Source organism: Scophthalmus maximus, chromosome 22 (genome assembly GCF_022379125.1).
Source record: "Scophthalmus maximus strain ysfricsl-2021 chromosome 22, ASM2237912v1, whole genome shotgun sequence".
Lineage (NCBI taxonomy): Eukaryota > Metazoa > Chordata > Actinopteri > Pleuronectiformes > Scophthalmidae > Scophthalmus > Scophthalmus maximus.
Window position 1 is genome coordinate 11,537,501 of NC_061536.1, and position 14,140 is coordinate 11,551,640.

The 14,140-nt window shown below is 45.2% G+C and overlaps 1 protein-coding gene across 2 annotated transcripts in view; it reads left to right on the plus strand.

Annotated features, from left to right (window-relative positions):
* Positions 1 to 14,140, plus strand: part of LOC118292443 (oxysterol-binding protein-related protein 10) — a 61,149-nt gene that overhangs the window by 13,251 nt on the left and 33,758 nt on the right. For both annotated transcript variants that reach the window (XR_007030333.1, XM_035621383.2), the window contains 2 exons: positions 6,131 to 6,306; positions 12,263 to 12,342. Coding sequence is in view for 1 of the 2 variants with exons in the window: in XM_035621383.2 (XP_035477276.2) it covers positions 6,131 to 6,306; positions 12,263 to 12,342 (256 nt within the window). In the remaining variant the exon portion in view is untranslated. The remainder of the gene's footprint in view (positions 1 to 6,130; positions 6,307 to 12,262; positions 12,343 to 14,140) is intronic.

Genomic DNA, 14,140 nt, shown 5'->3' on the forward strand with positions numbered 1-14,140 from the left:
AGACTCTAAATTGACCGTAGGTGTGAATGTGAGAGTGAATGGTTGTTTGTCTCTGTATGTGGCCCTGTGATAGGCTGGCGACCTGTCCAGGGTGAACCCCGCCTCTCGCCCAATGTCAGCTGGGATTGGCTCCAGGCCCCCCCCCCCGCGACCCTTAAATGGATAAAGCGGTAGACGATGGATGGACTGTTGTTGTTGTTGTTGTTGTTTTTTGTCTTGCAATTTTCCTCCGCTGCAAAAATTCTTCTTTAAAAAAAACAAACATGTCAAAATAATAGCAGGTGATGCATATGTAGTGCCTGGCTGCAGAGAGGAAGGAGGCGGAGACTGTGGTGTGTACGGTTTGGGCTGGAAGCCGGTGTTTGTGAGAGGGGTGAGGCGCAGGGAGGCGGAGGTGGGGGGAATGAGCGGGGGCTGCCCCCTGAGCTCTCCTGCTCAACTTGCAGGCAGACGATGCACTGAAGTGGATCTCGATGTGCGCGCCCACGGGACTACCTTGGCAAAGAAAGACGCGCATGTTCGCTTCAAAGAGGAAAAAGTGCGGTGGCGTTGATCAAAAGGAAAACCTCGTCCGTGTGCGACGTCCATGTGGGATTTCTCGTCTCTGCTCACACACACACACACAAACACACACACACACGCTGTACTGTGTGTCTGAATGTATGTACGTCAGTGTGTAAACACACATGCTGTGCAGCGTGTTTCGAGCGGGGATGGGTTCTTCTCCGTGATGGCGCCCCGTCCCTGTTTCAATTTCACGGAGCCTCGAGGCAGAGGCCAACGCTTTCAAGTAGACACTCCTTTTTCTGTTTCATTGACCAGAGTCGGAGCCGCAAGGGCCTGGAGCCCGGCGCCGAGTGCGTAGACACAGATTGCGAGCATCGACTAAAAGGATGCCGAATTCGTAGCCCCAAAACTGAAAAGCTCCCCAGTGCGTGCGGTCGGGTCGGGAGGGAGCTGAGCGAATCACTGCGCGGTACAAGGAAATCTGATATATAGTGACGACAACAAAAACCCCCCAAAAAAGAGGAAAATCTATAAATGGCAGTTAATGCAAACACTGTGGCGGTGGCCACCGTGTAAATCAACATACTGGAAGTAGTGCTTCTAAATATAGAACCATCCGAAGGAGGAGGAGAGGACTTTGACTGGTGGAGTGATGACAGCCGGCGGTCACGTGGAGGAAGACGTAGCGTGTGTTTGGCGGGTTGACGTCGTGGTCGGCAGCGGACGCGAGCGGAGCTAATTCTGCCACTGTGTGGGAGGCCATGTGTCAGTGTGAAGTGCCGCGCGTGTGTCCTTGTGTGTGTGTGTGTGTGTGTGTGTGTGTGTTTCACATATGTCTATCATTTTTGTATATCATTGAGTTTAACGAGGTTTCCTGACTGCGAGAGCAACTGTAGAAAGGCCTGTTAAAGAGATCATAATAGAAATGGAGGCGTGAACCGGAGGCGCGGACATCTAGGACGCGGACAGCGGCGACTGAAAGCTGCTTGAGAGTTGCATTTCTGGAGCTTGACCCATATGAGAGACACGTTTTGACGTAGTAGTAATCCAGACAGGAAATGTGAAGAAGAGAGAGAAGGGTGGGAAGGTCCCGCCGCCAGAAATTAAACCATGAGCGTGTAACATTTTGCGGTACGCGTGTCCCAAGCACTAGGCCACCGAGGTTCCTCAGCTGCTCTGTTTTTAATCTGTCTCTTGTGATTCCCTCTCTAATAAAAGTGCACAACGAAACAAAAACATCGAAATGAATGGCCCCCTTTTACTCGACGGGCCAATGCCGACGTAAGGAACTGAAATATTTCTGATACCAATATATCGGCCGATTGGTACCTTTAAAAAAAAGACAAAGATTCCTAAGACGTCGTTATCAAGCCCCTTTTCTTCTTACACAAAGAAAAATGTCCCTGAGGCTCGACATTTTACGGTTCAACCATAAGCTTGGTCTTGAATAACTGGAAAGAAAAACTAAAAATTACAACCGAATACGTAGAACTTGAATCGAGAAAACTAGAATTTAAACACGAATGCACACGTTTTCTGCACTGTTTGCTCTGGAAAACCGAATATTCAGATTTGTTTTTTTTTAGAACTGCTGCGGCAAATGAGGTGTCCAACTCATCAGGAAGAAGACACTTCTCTCTGTTTGACCTTTGCGGGCTGTTCTGTTTGTGCAAATCGAGCGCCGCTACGCCGCACACATTGGCACGCAGATCACAGAATGCTGAGCTTCCAGCGCCCGTCTCAGTCTCTTCTTCACAGAACGAGGCCGTGACGATTCCGCGCCGACGTCGTCCCTCGAGGGGCCGGCGGAGTGGAGCGGAGCGGAGCGGAGTTCAGTGCGTTGCGAGGGATGAATCGTTCCCTTGCAGATGCGAGTTGAGTCGGGTGGACGTGGCTCCGGCGTTTTTGTCTCATGTGGCTGAGAGGAGGAAAGAGAATCAGCTCCGGGACGTTATCAAGTCAAGGTTCGCTTTGCCATTTTGCCGCGGAGCATTCGATTGTGTCCCGCTCAAGTGGCGAGTGTGTGATGTGGTCAAAACACCAGGACCGGAGGTGTATGGGACCTTGAGATCGGTCGGGAATCACCCGCCGTGAGCTCATTTCTTCGCCAAAGCTCAAACTTGACCAATATTTCCGGTGTTTACTTTGAGATACAGGTCTTTATTGGCTCTTTCAAACAAGTCAACGGGTATTGTCCGATGTCACGTGTCAATAGGCGCATTTCAGGAATCGCAGGGGACATTTTTCCAGAACTTTTCCCGCCAGCCCCCCCGGGTCAAATTTCGGTTAATGTTCTGCACATTTGTCCAGAGTTCGTGTCTGACGAAGGCTCACGTTTTTCTCCGAATGAATCCGAGCGTAGTAAAAACATCCGTATGTAAAAGATTTAATCGTAACAATCAAGGAGGGGACATCCGTCAAGGTTCGATTTGGTGTTTTTTAATTTCCATATTTAATATGAAAGCACTTAGCGCCGCTTTAAGATTTCCCCAAAGATAGTGTGTGATAGTAAAGCGTTGGCTCACATCAACCCATTGACGCCGCACTCTTACACGTCTTGTACGGGAACAAGTGTCCGCCGCGTCCCCCTGCCAATAACCGCTGTGATTTACTTCTCTCCCCCCTGCCCTCGATGAACCCTGCAGCGCCAACTGCCAAAAGGAGAGACGCAGGTCCCGCTGACCAGCCATTTTTCCTGCGGCGCTCCGTGTTAATGCCGTTGGGAAGTGGCCGCGTTTCTGTTGACGTGGGCGAACGTTTCTTCTACGGTCTCGTCATTGTTACGGCGGTGATTTGTTCGACATGATATCCCAGCAAAACAATGTTCAGTATCAGAAAGCTCTAACCAATCAAATTCCTATGGGAAAAAAATGACCTGTCACAGTTTCATATAGCTGGAAAAATGTCAGGATAATGTGCGGACCCCTGCACCACTATGCCGCTCGTATTAGATGCATTGTCTTTGAAAGACGCCTGAGTCCACTCCACAAATTGTGTGGAACTGACGTTGTAATTTACCGCTCTAGGGCGTGAGTGGCTGTAACAAGAGCTGCTGCCAAACTCTATTGTCCCATCAGTCCATCATTGCGCTTCACATTCGGCAGTTTGCTGCCGCCTCATGCTTCCAAACGGCTCAGAGTTCACCTCGGAGCTCAGAGAATCTGCGGCCTCGCACGCCGGGCTATTGCCACCGCCGTATGTGAAACGACTGAATAAGAAGCCTTTGTTATCCAGCTCCACCATCCATCATGTTGAAGAATCGGCGCTACGGATTGAACCGGTTGCCCGGAGGGGGCAACGGTAACTGCTGACCGAACCATGGGATACGTCTTCATACAAAGTACAGTGTGTGTGTGTGTGTGTGTGTGTGTGTGTGTGTGTGTGTGTGTGTGTGTGTGTGTGTGTGTGTGTGTGTGTGTGTGTGTGTGTGTGTGTGTGTGTGTGTGTGTGTGTGTGTGTGTGTGTGTGTGTGTGTGTGTGTGTGTGTGTGAGAGAGAGAGAGGGCTGGATAACAAACTGACGCAGGCAGATTGTTCCCGTGTTGTTCTGTGGTCGACATAAATCCCCTGCCCTCCTGACCCGAAGGGGCCAAGGCCGCGAAACGGGGATCAATTTTCAGCCGGCAGCGTTCGCTGCATCCTCTCCGGGGGGAGTCCAGGGGGTTCATGGGAAAGCACAGAGCTGAACCTGCTCCCGCTTTCATTTGTCACCATGAATACTAAATGGTCTATAATCTATCACAGAAACCTCATAACTGTTGACGGAACATCGGTGCTTTGCTGTAGTGGTCGGACAAAACAAGCAATTTGAACATGGCGCCTTGGGCTCTGGGAACTTGTGATTGACTTTTTCAGTTCTCTGACATTTTATGACATGAAAAAAAGAAAGAAAAGATATAAAGAATATCAGATTGTACAGCCAAGTTATTAGAATGTTTCCTGCCGGATGTGTGATAGAAAATGCTGTGTTTATAGAAGCGCTGGCTTAATTTTACTTCAATTGATCAAGTAGTAAAGTGCTCTATAAATGCAGTGCATTTATGACATTGACGTTTTATCACTGAAATGAGAAACTGGTTGTGGGACATAAAACATATTTACAGATAAACCAGCCTGTTGATATTATTTTTATGGATTGGAAAGACTGAGCTGTGTGATACTTCCAGGATTAAGAGGATCATTCCACTGTGATGTGAATTCACACGTGTGTGTGTGTGTATGTGTGTGTGTGTGTGTGTGTGTGTGTGTGTGTGTGTGTGTGTGTGTGTGTGTGTGTGTGTGTGTGTGTGTGTGTGTGTGTGTGTGTGTGTGTGTGTGTGTGTGTGTGTGTGTGTGTGTGTGTGTGTGTGTGTGTGTGTGTGTGTGTTGAGAGGGCAGATCGAAATCAACCGTCTGAAATCTGTGACACGTCTGTGGAGAAAATCCGCCCCTGCAGGAGACGGACACCGGGGTGGACAGGTGACACCTCGCCGTCTCTTCGACGGTCACATACAACCGTGATCGTGGCGATCAAGGGGAAGCAGCTGCGTCTGTGCCGAGGACGCAGCGAGCGGCTCGATACAGGCCCGGTCAATACCGCAGCTTCTTTCAAATCGTGGATGACAAGGACGACATCGATCGGTTTAAAAAAACGCTGAATCCCGGGGGAGCAGAGGTCGGCCAAGAAGACCCCCGGGAAAAAGACGACGGCTGCAACCCTGGAGGCCACTGTACACGAACATGAGCCGCCCACTGGCACCTCTGCCCGCGTCGAGCTGCACAACCAGGACAGAACGTCAAGCGGAGCAGACTGGCCGTTTTCTCAAATGTCATACAGAAACCTTTCTGGCCGCAGGAAATGAAATGAGTCTGCCTCTCTATCCCTCTCTCTCTCGGTGTGTGTGTGTGTGTGTGTGTGTGTGTGTGTGTGTGTGTGTGTGTGTGTGTGTGTGTGTGTGTGTGTGTGTGTGTGTGTGTGTGTGTGTGTGTGTGTGTGTGTGTGTGTGTGTGTGTGTGTGTGTGTGTGTGTGTGTGTGTGTGTGTGTGTGTGTGTGTGTGTGTGTGTGCGGCCTTAAATCTTGCAGCCAGAGATGAGTGAGGCAGAGATTCAATTACACAGCGATTGAATGTGATTCATTAATCACAAAAGGGGAACATGTAGGGGTTTGGAGTTCCACGCCCCGAGCTGTGGTTTCTGCCAACGACGACCACGCTTATCGCTGCCTCTAGTAATTTGGACTCGGGCTCGCCAGCTTTATGTCAGTCGAAGCGGACGTTTATGAGCACACAGGGGTATTTTTTTTTTTATGGATCTTTGCGCAAACAGACCTGTGGTAAACAAATATCTCTCAGGCTTCGTGGGGCGGGCGGTTTGTTTTTATGGCAGCTCCCTGTGGTCTCGTCGCGCTCTCATCCATAGCCCTCCTCCTCCTCCTCCTCCTCGTCTCTCCTCCTCCCTCCCACATCCTGAAAACTTTGTGTTTGTGGGAAACAATAAAAGGTTTTAAGTTTCGCCAGTAAACAAGATAATGAGAACATAAACCAAAAATGATGATAACATTAACGCTGCTTCTTATATTTCCCTCTCTGGGTCATTACTTTCTTTAACTTCTCTCTCTCTCTCTCTCTCCGTCTGCTCCATGCAGGTACTTCGTGCTGGATCCAGAGTTGGGACAGCTGCAGTACTTTGTCAACGAGCAGGGGAGGAGCCAGAAGCCCCGCGGGTCCCTGCCCCTGATCGGTGCCTCTGTAACCCCGAGCGACGAGGCGCCGCACATGTTCATCGTGAACTCCGTCAATGGAGAGCTGTACAAACTCAGAGGTATGAGCTCATGCTCGTCCTCGGCCTGCCCGTATATGGCGAAAGCACAAACACTGACTGGAGTGTGTGTGTGTGTGTGTGTGTGTGTGTGTGTGTGAGCGCGCACGTGTGTGTGTGTGTGTACAGACTGCAGTGTTATGAATGAACTTTTTCTCCTGTGTTATTTGTGAAGACAATGGACAGCTGGTGATGAAAAGCACTCGCTACAGTGTTTTACTTTTAAAACTGCTCCTTGTTGATATTTTTATATGATTATATTATTATGTTTGATATCTAAGGGGTCTACTATTAGTGATCCTACAGCTTCCCTCAGTGTCAAAGAACGTTTCGCACTTTGCAGCTCAACTTCATTGTTTTGGTTCACTCAACTCTCAAAAAGTTATTTTTACTTGGGTACTCGGGTGTGAGTGGAGACCAAAACGGAGCTAATAGGAGAGTGAATATTGCACTCATATTGAACCAGGTTGCCTGAGACACGCCTCTAAATGGATGATCATCTTTCTTACATTGTTAACGTGGTAGTCATATCAACTTTATGGTGATAATATAATTTAATATGCTGCTTCTGTCATCAATTAGTCGTCATCAAAAATCAGCTAATGTATAAAACTATAGGAAGCTGAATTTTGTTTTCCATTACATGAGATGTGATTACCACTGACACTTTTTTCTTTGACATCAGTTTACATAATTTTATATCACATATTTACATTGAACTGTTAAATAATTGTTAACTTATCAGCTGATTGACGGTAAAATTCTTTACATGACGTCATTTATCAATCAAAGATTAAAAATATCTGCTGATATCTTACCGCTTTATGGTCATTAAAACGTGTGTCCAACAAAACATAGTCTCTTATTGGAAGATAGTGCAACATGATAAAAATCATCAAATTGCAGTGTGTATATTATTTTTTTTTTCAATTAAAACAACAACACACTATTCCTAAGAAAGCTAAGAACTCTAGGCTAAGACACCGAAGTGAAATGTCTCTTTAAGACCCAGTGTCAGACAAAGAGCCTGCAGTCGGTCAGTGTGCTTTCAGTGACCTGTATCCACTGATGCAAGAGAGGCTCTTTCTTTTTTTCTTACTGTTGCTCCACTTAAGCTTCTGGAATGTCCCCTCACACTCTCACGGGGGAGGATATCAGGATAACTTGGCCTATATGCCCGGTGTAACCCAGTGATCCATGTGTGTTGACCTGAGAGGGAACAAAGATCCCACAGAGAAGTGGAGGTTGTCGGGCGGAGTAGGTCACGGACGGAGGTATTTTCCACTTCCAACGCCTCGGTGAGAGTCAAGAAACATCGAGGAAGTTGTTTTTTTTCATGAGGCTCAGCCACAAGTCTGTTATGAGGTTAAGTTGGAGCCAAGACGCCCAACCACCCCACCAACAAAGACCACCCCCATTAAATATTGCGGCAAAATAGCAATATTGGTACTTTGAAGCTTCAATTTACTCGAACAGCAGGGCGACAAAGTGGCTCACATGTGAGTCCCCAGCAACCTGTGATTAAGATTAGCAAGTACGCTAAGATCTGGTTACCATGGGAACCTCGGAAAAAGCACCACCTTTGGGTGGGAGGGGAATAGCAACGGGGGTTCAGTCGCAAAGTGTCACTCTTCCGGTTTTTCAGGCTTTAGCTCGTAGGCTGTGTCCAAAGCTCTAAATGCCACCTTTATATTCAGCCCCTTGCCTTTTTAAGAAGAAGGTTTCATGTTTCCTTATCGCTAACTGGCGTAAGAAGATACTGGATTACCCCAAGGCAAGGGTATGGACATGTCCCCCGCACCTTTTACAGTTTCAGTTTGATTCAGTCGCCAGAAAATCCTCCCGACAGTCAAACTTCTCAAATCCGGACGGGACAAGGTCCGTTGATCATACCGTTAAGAATGCTTATCTGATGCCTCGTACCTTTTCATTTGGTGGAGGTCATTGGGGCTGCAAGCAGTTTGAGAGGAAGCCTGCAGACACTCCTGGGGAGGTGGCCGCGGCTCAGGAGGTAGAGTGGCTCATCCGCTAATTGGAGGGTCAGTTCCCAGCTCCTCCAGTCCACGTGTCGAGGTGTCCCTGGGCTAGACACTGAACACGTAATTGCCCCTGCCGGCTGCGTAAATGGGATGCGTGATTGATACTAGCGCTAGATAATAGAAGCGCCGTGTGAAATGTGAACGTTAATGTAAAGCACTTTTGAGAAAAGCGTTATATAAGTGCAGTTCATTCACCCTTGACTGCTCACGGGCCCCAAACGCAAACCCCACCGCCACTAATGTCTGGAACCAAATCCACATGGTGGCCTTGATGGGTCTTCTGTGCAACAATTGTTCTCAACTATAAGTCGTATTTCTCCATGAATGCAAGAACGTCTAACTTGGTCCATGAGGGACATCGAACACAGCTGTGAAGTAGCCTGAGGGTTTTTCCTCTTGGCTCGAAAAAACCAAAAGGAGCACGGTGTAATTAGCCAAAGCAGAGGAATATAAAGGGAGTTTTTCATTACTGGATCTGGGGGGGGGGCTTATTGTGTTTCGCTGCTGAGCAAAAAGAGGTGAAGAGCAGAGGGAATTAAATCACGTCTGAATGCTCGGATGGCAAATTAATCTATTTATCATGCGACGGTCGCAGCGTGACAGTCAGTCAATGAAGGGGTCAAGTTGTGTTCAACAGAGCTGATCAAGACGGCCGATGCGATCCTTGTACATCAGACAAATTAAAATGCAGAAATCTGCCCTCGTGATTGATTGTTAAACCCTCCGAGACATTACAATACAAATGCAATTCAAATCTACATTTTCAGATGACGTGATCATCCAGAGGAACTTTCTCCATGTGATTAGTTGAGGGTTTATTCTTTTGTTTGTCTGTTGACAGCAAAGCGTCCTCCTTCTGTATTTAATGGAATAGCTTGACTATTTAATTTCAATACGCTGTTTCCCTTCCAAGCCAAGACTTGGATGCAGAAGATTGATACCATTCCTATAGTACGTTAAATCTGGAGTTAGTCTGGAGACTAAGATTACCTTAGATTAGCATAGCGGCTAAAGGCCGTGGTCCACAGCTAACATCTAACACTGCTCGTTTTGAATTTTTCAAATGAGCCCATGCTTTTTCAGTTTTTTTTTTTAAATTTTGTTTTGTTGACATTTTTTATTGGAACCAAAATGTTTTCTGTCATCAGGATAAAAAAAACCTGCTCTCCATAAAGTGTTAACAACTGGATATTCTTAATTTTCTACAAATAAACAATCACATCTGACAGTCCTCTCTCAAAGGATGCTGTTTTTTCTTGGAATCAATTGATCAAATTTTATCATTTTTCTTTTCATATGTTGGTAGCAACGGTTTACTCACAAGCCTGGAGGTACCTTGCATATACTAATGAGGTAAAATATCATTAAAATAACTCTCATTCTGCTTTAAATATGACATTCAATTTCCTCCATATGAGATAAAAATGAACTGCACAGTGGGCTTCATCTGTCTGTCCGTGAGCGAGTAAAATCCCTCCAAAGCAATTACACCTCAAGTTAATCATAGAATGACTACACATATTCTTTTAAGTGTACAATGTCGTGTTACTGCTTTTGTTTGAATTATCACCGGAGTAAATCTTTCATTGTGTCGTGTTGATGGGAAAAAGGCTGGTCGCTGTAATTTCTGGTCCATTCTTCTCTCCTCTTTAGTCCCCGGGGGCTTGTTAATTTTCTTCAAACGCATGTATGTTTAACGTGCCGTACTCAGATGTAACTGCCGGTCCAGGGCGTTACTCCTCAGACTTTGACATTATCATAACCACATCTTTCATAATGCCGTAATTAAAAATAAAAATGGGTGAAATGGGACGACCATGGTGGCGCTGCGATTGACTGGGAAGGAGATTTTTTTTCCTCTCTCGCTCTTACTCAGCAATGTCCGGATATATCGTTCAGTCGTCTCTGGGATGGATATTTCCATTAAATTAAGATGCACCGACCGGGACAAACCGACCAGCTTCTCATTTAATTGTTCGAACCCCCTCGGTTTCCAGTGCCAAAACCAGTGCGTGAATTTTAACCGGTAGCATGTGACACAATGCAGCCGTGGATTATTGTGTCAGGATCACATTATGCTTCCTGAATGAGAAGAGCACGTCCTGCTTTTTTGGCCTAGTGGCGTGAATATCGTCTGCGTCGCCCCGTGAAAAGGTGCGTATTAGCATCGGCGCGCTCGAACAATGTACTATGTCGTTACTGGGTCGGGGGGTTTTTTTTGCAGGAAGGCGGCTCGGTACAGGTGTTTCTTTATGAATCCTCAGCGGAGAGGCGAGCAAAGAGTTCCGTCTCATTTTTCCCCAGGAGTGGCCTCTTCACCTAAAGAGGACCATTGCAGTTGTCCTCACGACTGCGGCAGATGTTGGCGCCGGGAGTGATTGACAAGTGCAAATTGAATTCTCCGTATGCCGAAATTGCCTCCGTCAAACATGAGAGAAAGAAAAAAAACACTTAACATAGCTTGGACAGAAAGAAAATATCGGCGATGAATGACAATTTATTACAATTCTAATGAAGCTATCCATCCTCATTATGCAGTCACTAATAAAGGGAGTGATGAGTTCATTTTCACATTCAAAGCTTTTCTGTATGAAGCAAAATTCTTTAAAATCTTAAATGATAAATGTCTGACAACCAGAGTGACATTTAATTCATGTTTATTTAAAACTAGTGAATGAAAGGGTTCATTTTGCCATTAACAAATTGTCGAGGATAGTTTTGCACACATCTGGTCTCCCCCCCTGAAAGTGTTTATAATGTTGTGGTTGGTTAATGTCACACCTCCATACCTGGCGCCATAGAAAAAACAACTAGATACTGCATTTAATCATTATTTTGTTAGGGACATGCCGGATTGGCACCCGCCGATCCTGACCTCTCTAATAGTTGGTCAGTGAAATGCGATCAGAAGGATATTGTTTTCCCTTCTGACCTGGAGCAGACAGTCAGCGTCTCTTTCAACCTGATGACTGCCGCTCGCCGCGTCAGTCATCAGGTTTGGCTTCAGCCGGCTGTTTGTGCTCAGACAGTCGGCCCCTGTGCCAAATGGGGGGAAAAACCGTATCAAGCCACTTACTTGTGCTGCTTTGCAAATTGGCCAAATGGATTGCTGGTGGTTGTTTGAATGGTGACTGTTCAATTTGGCGTGGAGGGGAAAATGAGGAGGGTTGTATATCTGATACCTCGGGACGTCATTCAGAGGGCGACCGGATCAGACGGTCAGGTACACTGTTGACAAGTCCAATAATAATTTGGCAGCAGATGAGTTCGTTGACGTCCAGCATGTCGAGTCAAACACAGCCTCCGTCACCTTCTGTCCGAACTTGACAAATAAAAATCTTTAAATTACAGAAACACTGATGTGGGCTCTAGTCACAAAAGCTTGTTTGCTATACTGAGACTATATATTTATTGTGTAGAAAATACTGAGGTCTGGCGTTAAGTAAAGTTGTACCAGACAAAGTCAAGTTGTATATTTTCCTTTCTTTTTTTTTCGATATGAGATAAACTGGCAATTTGTTAAAATAATAATTTACAGCATGGCAACATTTTTAAAATCAACTTTTGATCACAAGCATCTTTCCCCACTAGCTGCTGTTTACAGTGCACGTTCAAATGACAGAAATGAATAAACCATCTGTGGATAAGGACACAATTAAAGACAGCTGACTAGTTCCTATAACTAAATATTGACCCAACTGTGAATTCATGTAATTCTTGTAATTTCATTATTATTATTGCTGTGTGTGTGTGTGTGTGTGTGTGTGTGTGTGTGTGTGTGTGTGTGTGTGTGTGTGTGTGTGTGTGTGTGTGTGTGTGTGTGTGTGTGTGTGTGTGTGTGTGTGTGTGTGTGTGTGTGTGTGTGTGTGTGTGTGTGTGTGTGTGTGTGTGTGTGTGTGTGTCTGTGTCTGTGTCTGCAGCCTCGGACGCCAAAGAACAGCAGTTTTGGATCAGTCAGCTCCAAGCATGTGCCAGACGTCATTCTGACAGTAGTGCCAAGGTAAATAAATACACACACACACACACACACACACACGCACGGTAAGCGTTACTCACATGACCCTGAGTAAGCTTTTGTCGTGTGTTGCTCAGGAAGAAGAGTGAGCGATAAGCCTTGACATTTCCCTCGGAAACTCCGGTCCTCTTGTTTGTCTCTTTATAAATGGGACTGTGTCAGTAAACTGGGGTCAGGGTCAAGACTTCAACAGTCGGCTTGGTTTGGCCATTTCTGCTTTTACTGTAATCCTGTGTGTGAAGGTTTTAACTTTTTAATTATAATTAACTTCATCTCCTGTCCCGTAAGTCTCATTTCATCCCTTTGCCAATTTTAAAGTTTAAATGGCTTCAGCATTTGCTCCGGACTTTTTCATCTCTTCTCCTTCTGACATTTTTTTCCTGTAAAAAATTCCCACTTTTTTCTTTGGAGTTTTCGAGCTGACCCTCTCGCCAGCTCTTTTAAAGTAACAGCTAATAAAATACGGTGTAAATATTAGACCAGGTTCTTGATCGAAATTCAGTTTAAAAGATGATTTGAATGAATTTTCACCAAAAGCTACGTGATAAATTTACAGAATGTTGTGCTAATACCTTTTGACTCAATACATGTAGCATCACTTAGCTAGCTAAGCATAATTTTACACATTTCTCTCTCAATCTAAACAGCGCGAAAACTTTGCAAATATTTATTTATATTCATAAAACTACGTTTACAAATGAGTGTCGGTTCAGTCAACGTAGCATCACCGGCTAGCACAAAAGAGTTTAGGCCCTAGATCTAGCACAGGCCTACTTTTTTTGGTGCTAGCTTGTGATGCTAATGAGACTTTAAATGATTCATTTGGATTAGACACAGATGTTTTCTGACCACATTACACTTTAGCCAGACTTTACAAGCTAAAGTGTAAACGGTACAATTTAATAAATCGCTAAACGTTTCGTAACTAAGAATTCAGGAGGGATTGTGCACGCAAACACGGATTTAGGAGAAGTTTGTTTTATTCTGGGAATTTGCCAAACAACATTAGTGTAGTAAAATATGTAGGCCATCTGTACCTTTAATTTCAAGAAGCGGATATAAGGGTGTGGATTAACAAATGACTCGGTATCTAGGGGTAGATGATTGAATTGAAACAGATGGCAAAAGTCTTTGCAAATAAAGCAAAAGTACTTTGTGACCTCTTGGCGGATTTAGTCTCAATACACTGCATCATTTTCTTTTCAAAGGTTTCTTTAATTGTATTCTTCATTTTCTCCCCATGAACACAGACCTTGATAGACGCCATCCAAATGACTGCCATGTCTCTGCAGACAATTAATTCATTCAAATCTGTGAGTGTTTTCGGTGTTCCAACTAAAAATGAAGGGAAATAAATGAAACAAACGGAGGAAAACTATGTTCAGAAAAAGACGAAATGGGAAAATATATCGAACAGGGAAAAAATGAGACGAGCAAATAATAAACAGTTTAAAAAATATAAAAAAACTGAGTAGTAATGCGTTTCAAATGGAAAAATAAGGGACCAAGTGGAACTGATATAAGGATCCAGGACTGACAGCCTTTGTAAACATCGCTTCTTCTGCACCAAAGGGAAAAGACGAGTCATGTGAAACTTCTCTTGCTCGTCTAAGTCGGGAATATTTTTAGCACTTCCACTGACTGAAGCCTGAGCTCGCTCCTCCTGCTTTTTATTCGAGGAGGAATGTTTAGCTAAACGTCCCCGGTGTCACTGTCGTCCTCATATCTCTTTGGGCTTATTCCTGAAAGATTACTGTGTTGGACCATAGTGTAACTACACTCA